The sequence below is a fragment of the Salvelinus namaycush genome, chromosome 23 (assembly GCF_016432855.1).
Source record: "Salvelinus namaycush isolate Seneca chromosome 23, SaNama_1.0, whole genome shotgun sequence".
Lineage (NCBI taxonomy): Eukaryota > Metazoa > Chordata > Actinopteri > Salmoniformes > Salmonidae > Salvelinus > Salvelinus namaycush.
Genome location: NC_052329.1, coordinates 16222193 through 16234274, shown reverse-complemented (window position 1 = coordinate 16234274; position 12082 = coordinate 16222193). Strand labels below are relative to the sequence as shown.

At 43.0% G+C, this 12082-nt stretch overlaps 2 protein-coding genes across 2 annotated transcripts in view; one reads left to right on the top strand and one right to left on the bottom strand.

Annotated features, from left to right (window-relative positions):
* LOC120018118 (neurofibromin-like) overlaps window positions 1-12082 on the top strand; it is a 100868-nt gene that overhangs the window by 53340 nt on the left and 35446 nt on the right. The gene's annotated exons all lie outside the window — the stretch shown is intronic.
* Window positions 3380-6853, bottom strand: LOC120018116 (proteoglycan 4-like). The gene is made up of 2 exons (XM_038961112.1): window positions 6699-6853; window positions 3380-6267 (listed from the first exon to the last, which is right to left on the bottom strand). The coding sequence occupies exon 2, from the start codon at window positions 6218-6220 to the stop codon at window positions 4475-4477; it is 1746 nt and encodes a 581-aa protein (XP_038817040.1). The 5' UTR covers window positions 6221-6267; window positions 6699-6853; the 3' UTR covers window positions 3380-4474.

Sequence of the window (12082 nt, the reverse complement as noted above, 5' to 3'; positions counted from 1 at the left end):
ATGTTTTGAAAACCGCACTTCATGAATTAATCTCTATGCTCACAGCTCCGTACCCTGTTTGGTTTTAGAGGACTTGTGTGAAAGTAGTTATGTGGTTCTGTCTACCGCTTTCTCTCTCCTATCCTCTTTCCACTCTCCCTCTCCTCTCTCTCTCTGAGAAGGAGTCATAGTTTGGCAGATTGTGTCTGGCCAATATAACATAGGTTTGGGGCTTCTCTCATGGAAATATACACACACACACAACATCATGCTTATTTTGCTAGGCACTCAGAACTTAGCACCACAGAACTGCTCTGTTCTGCAACTAGCCGTATGCAAGCAGTGAATATTTAATTCTGCACTTCAGCCGAAGCAAACTGCCCTGCTACTGCTGGCAACATCATTCAGTGACTAGCCAGCATGAATTGCTGGCAGTAATCACCATTCACAATTCTCCAGAAAAAGTCTCAGCAAATGCAACCTAGTAAGAAAGACCCTACATAGTGCAGTGCCTGGTGCTAGCACGGTAACACCAGACCAGTCAAAAGTGTGAAACTCTGCATGGCAACACCAATCAGCTGTGTTAGTTTCGGGAGTTCAACCAATAAGCTGTGAGAGTTTGTGATGCGAAACTAATGTGTGCTATTCGCCTCAGATCATTAGATTTAAAAAAAATGCGTTCTCTGAAATTGACTGTAATATCTGATTGCTATAATTCTGTCATGTTGACAGGTTTGTTAATAAGTTGAAGCATCAAGAGAATTGATACACAAACCACATGTGTTTGTATGAGAGAAAGGGTGTTTTAACAAAAGGTTTCCCACTTTGCAACCTACTTGTGTGAAAACCAACTGTAGTCACAGCACATGCAATTGTTTTAGAATGATAAGGACTGATAAAAGTATGATTTGTAGTCATACTAAAAATAATACTCCTACAATAGCTTGTCATGATAGTAGAAAGAATAGACCTGTGTTGAGATGAACATGGCATGGGTTCTGTAGATAGATTGAGTTGGTGGTTTGAAAACTACGTCAGACCTGGAACTGCAGATGTGAAAACAGTAAGAGTGAAACAGGACTGAAAATAGTCTTGCCCAAGTTTAGCTACTTCTCATGCTGCTTTCTCTCTCTCCCTCTACCTCTCTCACTTTTCTTTCATATCTGCCGCAGTATCAACACAGGGAGTTCTGCAATCATTTTTCAATAGAAACATTTCCCTTTTAGTACTCAGCTGGAGAATGTGTCTGGAATGAGCTGTGAATTAGAGTAGTGGGGAGGGTGGAGAGAGGGAAGGGAAGGCAGAGAGGGTTTTAGATTTATGATGGCTGTATCTTTCAGGCAATGTTCTTTATAGGGAGGGATAAAGCAGGTGCCGTGGCTGCCATCTGGTCAGCAGAGCTTGTGGTGTAGGCGGATGATGCTCTCTCAATCACTACGCAGAAGAGTGAAATATAGCCTGGCCAACTTCTTGTCAATAGGGGGGCGCCATTTCGACTTTGTAAAAATTCGTTCCCAAATTAAACTGCCTCGTACTCAATTCTTGCTCGTACAATATGCATATTATTATTACTATTGGATAGAAAACACTCTAGTTTCTAAAACCGTTTGAATTATATCTGTGAGTAAAACAGAACTCAAGTTGCAGCTAACTTCCTGTCAGGAAGTGAGAAATCTGAAATCGATGCTCTGTTCCAGGGTCAGTTTATTAAATTGCATGTTATCTATGAGTCGACATGCACTGCATACGATTTCCCCTAGATGTCAGTAAGCAGTGAGAATTGGAATGGTGTTGCTAGGCAGATCTGAGGCCATATAAAGGCTCATGGAACCGGGGGTGCACTCTTTTCAACGTCCGTCATGGCGCAAAGGAGGACCTCAGGATGGCATTCTGAAAAGCTCTCGTTATAGGCCTTAGATATATCCGGCTCTGATTTTATTCGATATAGGTGTTAAAGACATCATAATGTAGTTATTTTAAACCGAGTTATATCAGTTTATATCAGTATATTGCGATTTTCGGATATTTCTTTGTGCTGCGTTATGAAGAGTTGGGCACGTCTGGGCCACATAGCTAATGTTTGCTGCTAATTCCTAAGTTGAAGACGGCAATCTACAACCGAGCAACGATGATTCTGGACAAAGGACCACTTGCACAAGATTCTGATGGAAGCTCATCAAAAAGTAAGAACTATTTATGATGTTAATTCGTTGTTCTGTTGAAAAATGTAAAACTATTATTCCGCCATTAATTTCGGTGCGGTCTCGCTTTAGCGCACGCTGTATGTCGTAGTAACGTTAATTTAAAAAATCTAACACAGCGGTTGCATTAAGAACTAATGTATCTTTCATTTGCTGTCCAACCTGTATTTTTTAGTCAAGTTTATGATTAGTTATTGATTAGATTAGGTGCCTCCCAAGATTTCTCCCGACATTTTGTTGGCAGCTTGGCTACTATTCTCATTGTATAACCACGATTTGTGCCGCTAAATATGCACATTTTTGAACAAACAATATATGTATTGTGTAATATGATGTTATAGGACTGTCATCTGATGAAGTTTTGAGAAGGTTAGTGAAAAAATCAATATCTTTTGCTGGTTTATTCGCTATCGCTAACGTGCATGAATCAATGCTGCTGTGTGGTTGGCTATTGTAGTAAGCTAATATAATGCTAAATTGTGTTTTCGCTGTAAAACACTTAAAAAATCTGAAATATTGGCTGGATTCACAAGATCTTTGTCTTTCATTTGCTGTACGCTGTGTATTTGTCATAAATGTTTTATGATGAGTATTTAGGTAATTCACGTTGCTCTCTGTAGTTATTCTAGTTGCTTTGGTGAGAGTTGTGATGGTGGCTGCAATGGTAAACTATGATTTATACCTGAAATATGCACATTTTTCGAACAAAACATATGCTATACAATAAATATGTTATCAGACTGTCATCTGATGAAGTTGTTTCTTGGTTAGTGACTATTTATATCTTTATTTGGTCGAATTTGTGATAGCTACCTATGCAGGAAAAAAATGGTGGGAAAAAAAAGTTGTCTTTTGCTATGGTGGTTAGCTAATAGAAATACATATTGTGTCTTCCCTGTAAAACATTTTAAAAATCAGAAATGATGGCTGGATTCACAAGATGTGTATCTTTCATTTGGTGTCTTGGACTTGTGATTTCATGAACATTTTATTATATGATATCCCTGTGGCTTTAGGCTAGGCTAGGCTAGGCTATGCTAGTCAGCTTTTTTGATGGGGGGGATCCCGGATCCGGGTTTGTGACTCGTTAGAGGTTAAATTAACAAATGAGCCTGTAGTCTGCCTCACTGTATGAGGCTGATGTGGTACACAAATACAAACCAGTATTTACCATCAGCGGATTTATTGCATATCAGCGGATTTATTGCATAAATACATGATTGATGAACAATGAGCATATCACAACTCTCATTTGTCAACAGGTAAGAATATGTGTAGATGGAAATAATTGTGTGTGGAAGTGGTTGTTGCTTTCCGTCTCCCATCTTATTGTTTCTGTGGTTTCTCTTCAGATGAGACATTGAGGCGCTATTTGTGGGTCTGACATTTCCCTCTTTCTGTCTCTGTGGCCTGTCCGCTCTCTCTACTGTTAGTGTACTGATGTACAGCTCTGAAATACACTAGGAGTGACTGCAACACTGCAGTAACGCACTCACTAATGGTATCGGGCCAGCCCCACTGAGAGTCTAACTCCCTGCTCACTCTTTCTCTCATTTTCACATTCATTTTATCCCTTTCTATCTATCGTTTCTCAGTTTAATTATATAATTCACCCCCTCGTTTCATTTCCTTTTAGAACTTCCTCTCTCACCATTTTGCCCAATGAATGTCTCCGCCTGGGTCGATTTAAAAAAAATATATATATATATATATTTTTTTTTGTTGCAGTGACTGGAAATGTTCACTTGCCGCACGTGCACACACAGAATTACATTACTTCAGCAGTGCATCCTTCTCTGAATTATCTCACCACTGGGTATGATGCTGATGTTTAGGCCCTTACGTCACTGTGTTTTCCTCCAAAAAGTACACAGGAGAAAAAGCAATTGTTGTAGCATGAAATAAATCTCACTGCTACAGATTGGTCAGGCTGAATGAATACGGATCTGACTTGAATCAAAACATTTGGGAAAGCGTTCTCAGTGTACATTTGGTTTTCTTAATACCAAAGAAAGACCACAGGGATCATGTGTTAAAAATCACATTGTGGCCAATGTCAAAGTTATACCATTAAATAGGGAAATGGATTGGCTTGGTTTTGACAATCAAACTGGCTATAGGCCTAGTTGAAGATCCATTTCATGAAATGTTTCATCAGAAAGAGGTATAGATGAAGTAAGCGGAACACTGATGAGCATCAGTTTGAGTTGTTTTTTGGCGGGAGTGGTTTCCTTTGTTGTGTAGAGGGGTAGGAGAGTAGGTTTCCTGTGTGTTACTATCTGCTTGGAGACTGGTTAAGGCAGGTCAGGGGGTGGGGTGGGAAGATCTGTGCTCTCTGGTGGAGGGGGGCTGGCCTGGTCTGAGGGGGGACCCAGGTAAACATCCAATAGTGGTGGAGGAATAGCTTCTGGGATATCTGATGGTGTACGAGAGGGAGAGCGATTTGGAGCATTGTCTGGCCCCAGATCAACAACTTGCAAGGAAGTAGGAGGCTGATGATCATGGGTGTGTGCTGTGGCAGTGGTCTCTGAAGACGTCGATGGGGGAGGAGATGAAGAGTTGTCCAGAGGTTGCACTTCCTCAGTCTGGGTCTTTTCTTTGTGCACTGCAGCAGTCCCGTTACTCGGTTGAACATCATCTGAAACGGTCTCTCTTCCAAATGTACTTCCTGTCGGAATCTCACCCATCCGGAATTCCTCGTCAGTCTCCTGGAGCAGAGACAGCCTCTTGGAGAGTCGCTGAGACAGGAAGCCAGAGAAGGAGATTCGATTGGAGCCCCTCATGTGGACGTCACTGCTATCGTCATTATCCAGTCGAGACTGGACTCCACTGTCCAGAAACGGAGAGGGGCCGGCCCAGGCTGTATTCTGCAGCTGCATCGTCTGATGTCTGCGCTTCCTCACAAAGATGACCCCAAAACTGACAAACATCAGAACCAGTGTCACACCAATCAGTACTGCCACCACTGTGCCATGGTTCCCTGTCGTTTTGCTCTTGTCCTTGTTTGCCATTTTTGACGGAGATGGCTTTGGTTTATTTTTTGTCGTGGTGGTGGCAGTAGCGACATGTTTTGTAGTGGGGACCATTAGTGGGGATTGGCCCTTGGTGCTGGTAACGGCAATACTAGCAGTAACAGAGGCTGCAGTGGTGGCAAGGGTCTTGGCGGGCTGGGTCGACGTCCATGGAGTGGAGATGTGGGTAAAAGATTTGGTCATGGTTATAGAGGGAGGTAGGGTGGCAGTGCTAGGCAGCTCGGATGGGCCTGTTGGACCTCTTTCAGTGGGGTGTGAAGGGGTTGATTTCCTGCTTGTGACTCTGGCCTGGGAGGAAGTGCTGGGCAATTGAGCCTTCCCACCTGTGTTCAAAGTAAATTCGGCTCTAGTCGGTGTCACTCCAAATCCAACACCAGTTGGCGTGGGTCGGATCCTCTCTGTGGAGTCGTTGGACTGCGACATCGGACGATTGGTTGGACCAGTCCCTGTTTGAATCTCTGTTGGTTGAATTGTTGTCGGTGAGGTTGTTTGAGAGGAAAACTCAGAAGGTCTAGGTGATGCTGTTGGACTTACTTTGCCCTGGCTCGAGGGTGTAACTCGGCTTACCGGAGGCTGATTCCCCATAGTGGGCGAAGTTTCCCCGGCTCCGTCTGCTGTGATCTCCACCGTGGAGTTGTTTTTATATTTGGTTGTTTGGCGGTCCTGAGGTGACTGGGAGTTCCTCTTTGTGCTCGTACTCAAAGGGTGGATTGAAGGCAGATAAGAGCTGATATATCTGGTGGACACCTGATCTGGAGTCTGTGGTTCACTCTTCACTGTGAACTTCAACTCAAATGAAGGTGCTACGGTGCTATGGTTTCCTTCATCTGGTTCATTGTTGAGGTGCTCTTGTGCCATTTCTAAGGGTGAAACTTTGTCTGAAGTTGCAGAAACCTCACTGCTCCTGAAGTCGGAGGAGTGGCTGTTAGGCTGAAGTGTCACTGTGCTGTTCAGTCCCAGTAGCAGCATCCACAAAAACAACACAAAAACAAGACGCTTTCCCTCCATTGCTGTTTCCTGTTATCCTCTGAAATCTGGTGTGTCCTGATGACTGACTGATGAAAAGAAGAAAAGCAAACGTGTCATTACTGTATCGATGAGCATGATTTATCATGAGGAAACAAGGAACATTTCACCATGAAGGGTAACGTGGTGAAATATTATCGCTACTTTTGGCATTTCCTTCCTCAAACTACAATTCAAAGTAATCGTAGAAGATTTTTTGACTGTTTTCTGGGGAATCTAACTATATTCAGTTTTTGTCTTATTTCTTTGTAAGAATTAAGGCCATATAAGGTCATATGTGTTTATAATGTGTATTACACCTTCCACAAACAACTATTTTGAAAGTATGTGTTTCAAAGGTTTTTGTTTTAAACTGCTTGCACATTCTCTGGCAAATCACACATGTCGTCGTTAGAGAAACAGATCTCACTATAACCCTTTTATATTTACATCACCCACCCTTAAAATATGTTGTACTCACCAGAGCCTACACAGGATTTAACCCTAGAATCCTTGCCTTCATTAACCTGCTCCAAGTTCACAAAAAGCAGAATGCCTATATGAGTTGGTGTGTCTCAGCTGGAAGAGCTCCCCTTAGTTTGCTGTATGTGAAGCCCAGAAAGCAGCTGCTGTAGAAGGCTGCGAGGCCCTAGTCTGGTATTATACAGAAACTTCTCTTGCCTCACTTGACAGGAAGTGAGAGCTGTGAAACTGAGGTCTGATTACAAATGACACCCTGTTCTTTTTAACACAGAAAAATACACAGTGGATGTTTTCATGCAAAACAAATGTACACTTGTAATTTTAATATGCACTCTGGGATAGACCCCTTGACATTTTCCACATTTTGCCACGTTACAGCCTTATTCTAAAATGGATTAATTGTTTTTTTTCCCCCATACACGTGTGTGTGTATATATATGTGTGTGTGTGTATATATATGTGTATGTATGTGTGTGTGTGTGTGTGTGTAAACGTCCTCTCACTATCAATTGCGTTTATTTTCAGCAGACTTAACATGTGTAAATATTTGAATTAACATAACAAAATTCAACAACTGAGACATAAAATGAACAAGTTCCACAGACATGTAACTAACAGAAATGGAATAATGTGTCCCTGAATAAAGGGGGGGTCAAAATCAAAAGTAACAGTCAGTATCTGGTGTGGCCACCAGCTGCATTAAGTACTGCAGTGCATCTCCTCCTCATGGACTGCACCAGATTTGCCAGTTCTTGTTGTGAGATGTTACCCCGCTCTTCCACCAAGGCACCTGCAAGTTCCGGAACATTTCTCAGATCCAGCAGGTCCCAGACGGCTCAATGGGATTGAGGTCCGGGCTCTTCGCTGGCCATGGCAGAACACTGACATTCCTGTCCTGCAGTGAATCACACACAGAACGAGCAGTATGGCTAGTGGCATTGTCATGCTGGAGGGTGATGTCAGGATGAGCCTGCAGGAAGGGTACCACATGAGGGAGGAGGATGTCTTCCCTGTAACGCACAGCGTTGAGATTGCCTGCAATGACAACAAGCTCAGTCCGATGATGCTGTGACACACCGCCCCAGACCATGACGGACCCTCCACCTCCAAATCGATCCCGCTCCAGAGTACAGGCCTCGGTGTAACATTCATTCCTTCGACGATAAACGCGAATCCGACATCACCCCTGGTGAGACAAAACCGTGACTCGTCAGGGAAGAGCACTTTTTGCCAGTCCTGTCTGGTCCAGCGACGGTGGGTTTGTGCCCAAAGGCGACGTTGTTGCCGGTGATGTCTGGTGAGGACCTGCCTTACAACAGGCCTACAAGCCCTCAGTCCAGCCTCTCTCAGCCTATTGCGGACAGTCTGAGCACTGATGGAGGGATTGTGCGTTCCTGGTGTAACTCGGGCAGTTGTTGTTGCCATCCTATACTTGTCCCCCAGGTTTGATGTTCGGATGTACCGATCCTATGCAGGTGTTGTTACACGTGGTCTGCCACTGCGAGGACGATCAGCTGTCCGTCCTGTCTCCCTGTAGTGCTATCTTAGGTGTCTCACAGTACAGACATTGCAATTTATTGCCCTGGCCACATCTGCAGTCCTCATGCCTCCTTGCAGTATGCCTAAGGCACGTTCACACAGATGAGCACGGACCCTGGGCGTCTTTCTTTTGGTGTTTTTCAGTGTCAGTAGAAAGGCCTCTTTGTTTCCTTAGTTTTCATAATGATGGGTTGGAGGCACGCTGTGTTAAGAAGCAGTGCGGCTTGGTTGGGTTGTGCTTCGGAGGACGCACGGCTTTCGACCTTCGTCTCTCCCGAGCCCGTACGGGAGTTGTAGCGATGAGACAAGATTGTAATTACTAGCGATTGGATATCACGAAAATTGGGGAGAAAAGGGGATAAAATTAAAAAAAATAAAAAATAAAAAAAATAGTTTTTCAACCACTCCACAAATTTCTTGTTAACAAACTATGGTTTTGGCAAGTCGGTTAGGACATCTACTTTGTGCATGTAATTTTTCCAACAATTGTTTACAGACAGATTATTTCACTTATAATTTCACTGTATCACAATTCCAGTGGGTCAGAAGTTTACATACACTAAGTTGACCATGCCTTTAAACAGCTAGGAAAATTCCAGAAAATTATGTCATGGCTTTAGAAGCTTCTGATAGGCTAACTGACATCATCTGAGTCAATTGGAAGTACCTGTGGATGTATTTCAAGGCCTACCTTCAAACTCAGTGCCTCTTTGCTTGACATCATGGGAAAATCAAAAGAAATCAGCCAAGTCCTCAGAAAATAAATTGTAGACCCCCACAAGTCTGGTTCATCGTTGGGAGCAATTTCCAAACGCCTGAAGGTACCACATTCATCTGTACAAACAATAGTACGCAAGTATAAACACCATGGGACCACGCACATGTCATACCGCTCAGGAAGGAGTCGCGTTCTGTCTCCTAGAGATGAATGTACTTTGGTGCAAAAAGTGCAAATCAATCCCAGAACAACAGCAAAGGACCTTGTGAAGATGCTGGAGGAATCTGGTACAAAAGTATATATTTCCACAGTAAAACGAGTCCTATATCAACATAACCTGAAAGGCCGCTCAGAAAGGAAGAAGCCACTGCTCCAAAACCGCCATAGAAAAAGCCAGACTACGGTTCGCAGCTGCACATGGGAACAAAGATCGTACTTTTTGGAGAAATGTCCTCTGGTCTGATGAAACAAAAATAGAATTGTTTGGCCATAATGACCATCGTTATGTTTTGCGGAAAAAGGGGCATGCTTGCAAGCCAATGCTTGCAAGCCGAAGAACACCATCCCACCATCCCAACCGTGAAGCACGGGAGTGGCATCACAAAATAGATGGCATCATGAGGATGGAAAATGATGTGGATATCTTGAAGCAACATCTCAAGACATCAGTCAGGAAGTTAAAGCTTGGTCGCAAATGGGTCTTCCAAATGAACAATGACCCCAAGCATACTTCCAAAGTTGTGGCAAAATGGACAACAAAATCAACAAAGGACAACAAAGTCAAGGTATTGGAGTGGCCATCACAAAGCCCTGACCTCAATCCTACAGAAAATTTGTGGTCAGAACTGAAAAAGTGAGTGCGAGCAAGGAGGCCTACAAACCTGACTCAGTTACACCAGCTCTGTCAGGAGGAATTGGCCAAAATTCACCCAACTTATTGGGGGAAGCTTGTGGAAGGCTACCCGAAGTGTTTGACCTAAGTTAAACAATTTAATGGCAATGCTACCAAATACTAATTGAGTGTATGTAAACTTCTGACCCACTGGGAATGTGATGAAAGAAAGAAATAAGCTGAAATTAATCATTCTCTCTTATTCTGACATTTCACATTCTTAAAATAAAGTTGTGATCCTAACTGACCTAAGACAGGGAATTTTTACTAGGATTAAATGTCAGGAATTATGAAACTGAGTTTAAATGTATTTGGCTAAGGTGTATGTAAACTTTCGACTTCAACTGTATGTATATGTATTTATAAGTATTCAAACCCTTTACAGGCAGTGATTTACAGCCTCAAATCTTCTTGGGTATGAAGCTACAAGCTTGGCACACCTGTATTTGGGGAGATTCTCCCATTCTTCTCTGCAGATCCTTTCAAGCTCTGTCAGGTTGGATGGGGAATGTTGCTGCATAGCTTTTTTCAGGTCTCTCCAGAGATGATCGATCGGGTTCAAGTCCAGGCTCTGGCTGGGCCACTCACGGACATTCATAGACTTGTCCCGAAGCCACTCCTGCGTTGTCTGGGCTGTGTGCTTAGAGTCGTTGTACTGTTGGAATCTGAACCTTTACCCAAGTCTGAGGTCCTGAGCACTCTGGAGCAGGTTTTCATCAAAGATCTCACTGTACTTTCCTCTGTTTATCTTTCCCTCGATCCTGACTAGTCTCTCAGTCCCTGCCGCTGAAAAACATCCCCAAGGAATGATGCTGCCACCACCGTGCTTCACCGTCAGGATGGACGTGATGCTTGACATTCTGGCCAAAGAGTTCAATCTTGGTTTCATCAGACCAGAGAATCTTGTTTCTCATGGTCTAAGAGTCTTGAGGTGCATTTTGGCAAACTCCAAGCGGGCTGTCGTGCCTTACTGAGGAGTGGCTTCCATCTGGCAACATTACCATAAAAACCTAATTGGTGAAGTGCTGCAGAGATTGTTGTCCTTCTGGAATGTTCTCCCATCGCCACGGAGGAACTCTGGCGCTCTGTCAGTGACCATCGGGATCAGCGTGACCTTCGGGTTCTTGGTCACCTCCCTTACCAAGGCCCTTCTCCCCCACATGCTCAGTGTGGCCGGGCAGCCAGTTCTAGGAAGAGTCTTGGTGATTCCAAACTTCTTCCATTTAAGAATGATGGAGGCCACTGTGTTTTTGGTGACCTTCAATGCTGCAGAAATGTTTTCGTACCCTTCCCCAGATCTGTGCCTCATCACAATCCTGTCTCTGAGCTCTACGTACAATTCCTTCAACCCCATGGCTTGGTTTTTGCTCTGACATGCACTGTCAACTGTGGGACCTTATATAGACAGGGGTGTGTGCCTTTCCAAATCATGTCTAATCAATTGAATGTATCACTCCAATCAAGTTGTTGAACCATCTCAAGAATGATCAAAGGACACAGGATGCACCTGAGCTCAATTTCCAGTGTCATAGCAAAGGGTCTGAATATTTACGTAAATAAGGTATTTCCTTTTTAATCAATTTTTTAATTTTTATATATTTGCAAGCATTTCTAATAATATGTTTTTGCTTTGTCATTATGGGGTATTGTGTGTAGATTGATGAGGGAAGCATTGTATTTGATCAATTTTATAATTAGGCTGTAACATAACAAAATGTGGAAAAAGGAAGGGGTCTGAATATTTTCCAAATCCACTGTAGTTTGTTTGATGGTACTGAATGTTGTGGCCTGGGAAGTTTCTGTTGAATAAATAGTTACCTATCACTCCTGCAATGATGGTGTGAAAGTAGTTGGCCACCTTGTTGTCTTGCTGCTGAAGCATGTTACATGGGAAATTGTTCAGTTGTCGCTACCACTCATTCAGTTCAATTATACAGTTGTTTGTTTGGTGTCTTTGTGCTATTGGTTTAAAACTTTCAATCGAAGTAATAAATAAAACTAAACACAGCATGTTTCTCAGCGGTCCAAATGAAAGGTTCAAGACGTAGTGTCATAGACGAGCGGTGGTCGTACCGTGTTTATTTTGAGTTGAATTGTTGAACATGTCTTTCTGTGTAGATTGTGGTTGATGCTTCAGTTTTGCGCTCCTTTTTTTCACATGCCAACAATATAAAGTCCACTTTTTTGTTATGTGCTCAGGTTTATATACTGAATGTACAAAACATTAAGGGCA

What these genes read in the sequence shown, in the direction of transcription:
- LOC120018116 (XM_038961112.1), bottom strand. Translation starts at nt 6,220, where the DNA reads ATGGAGGGAAAGCGTCTTGTTTTTGTGTTGTTTTTGTGGATGCTGCTA.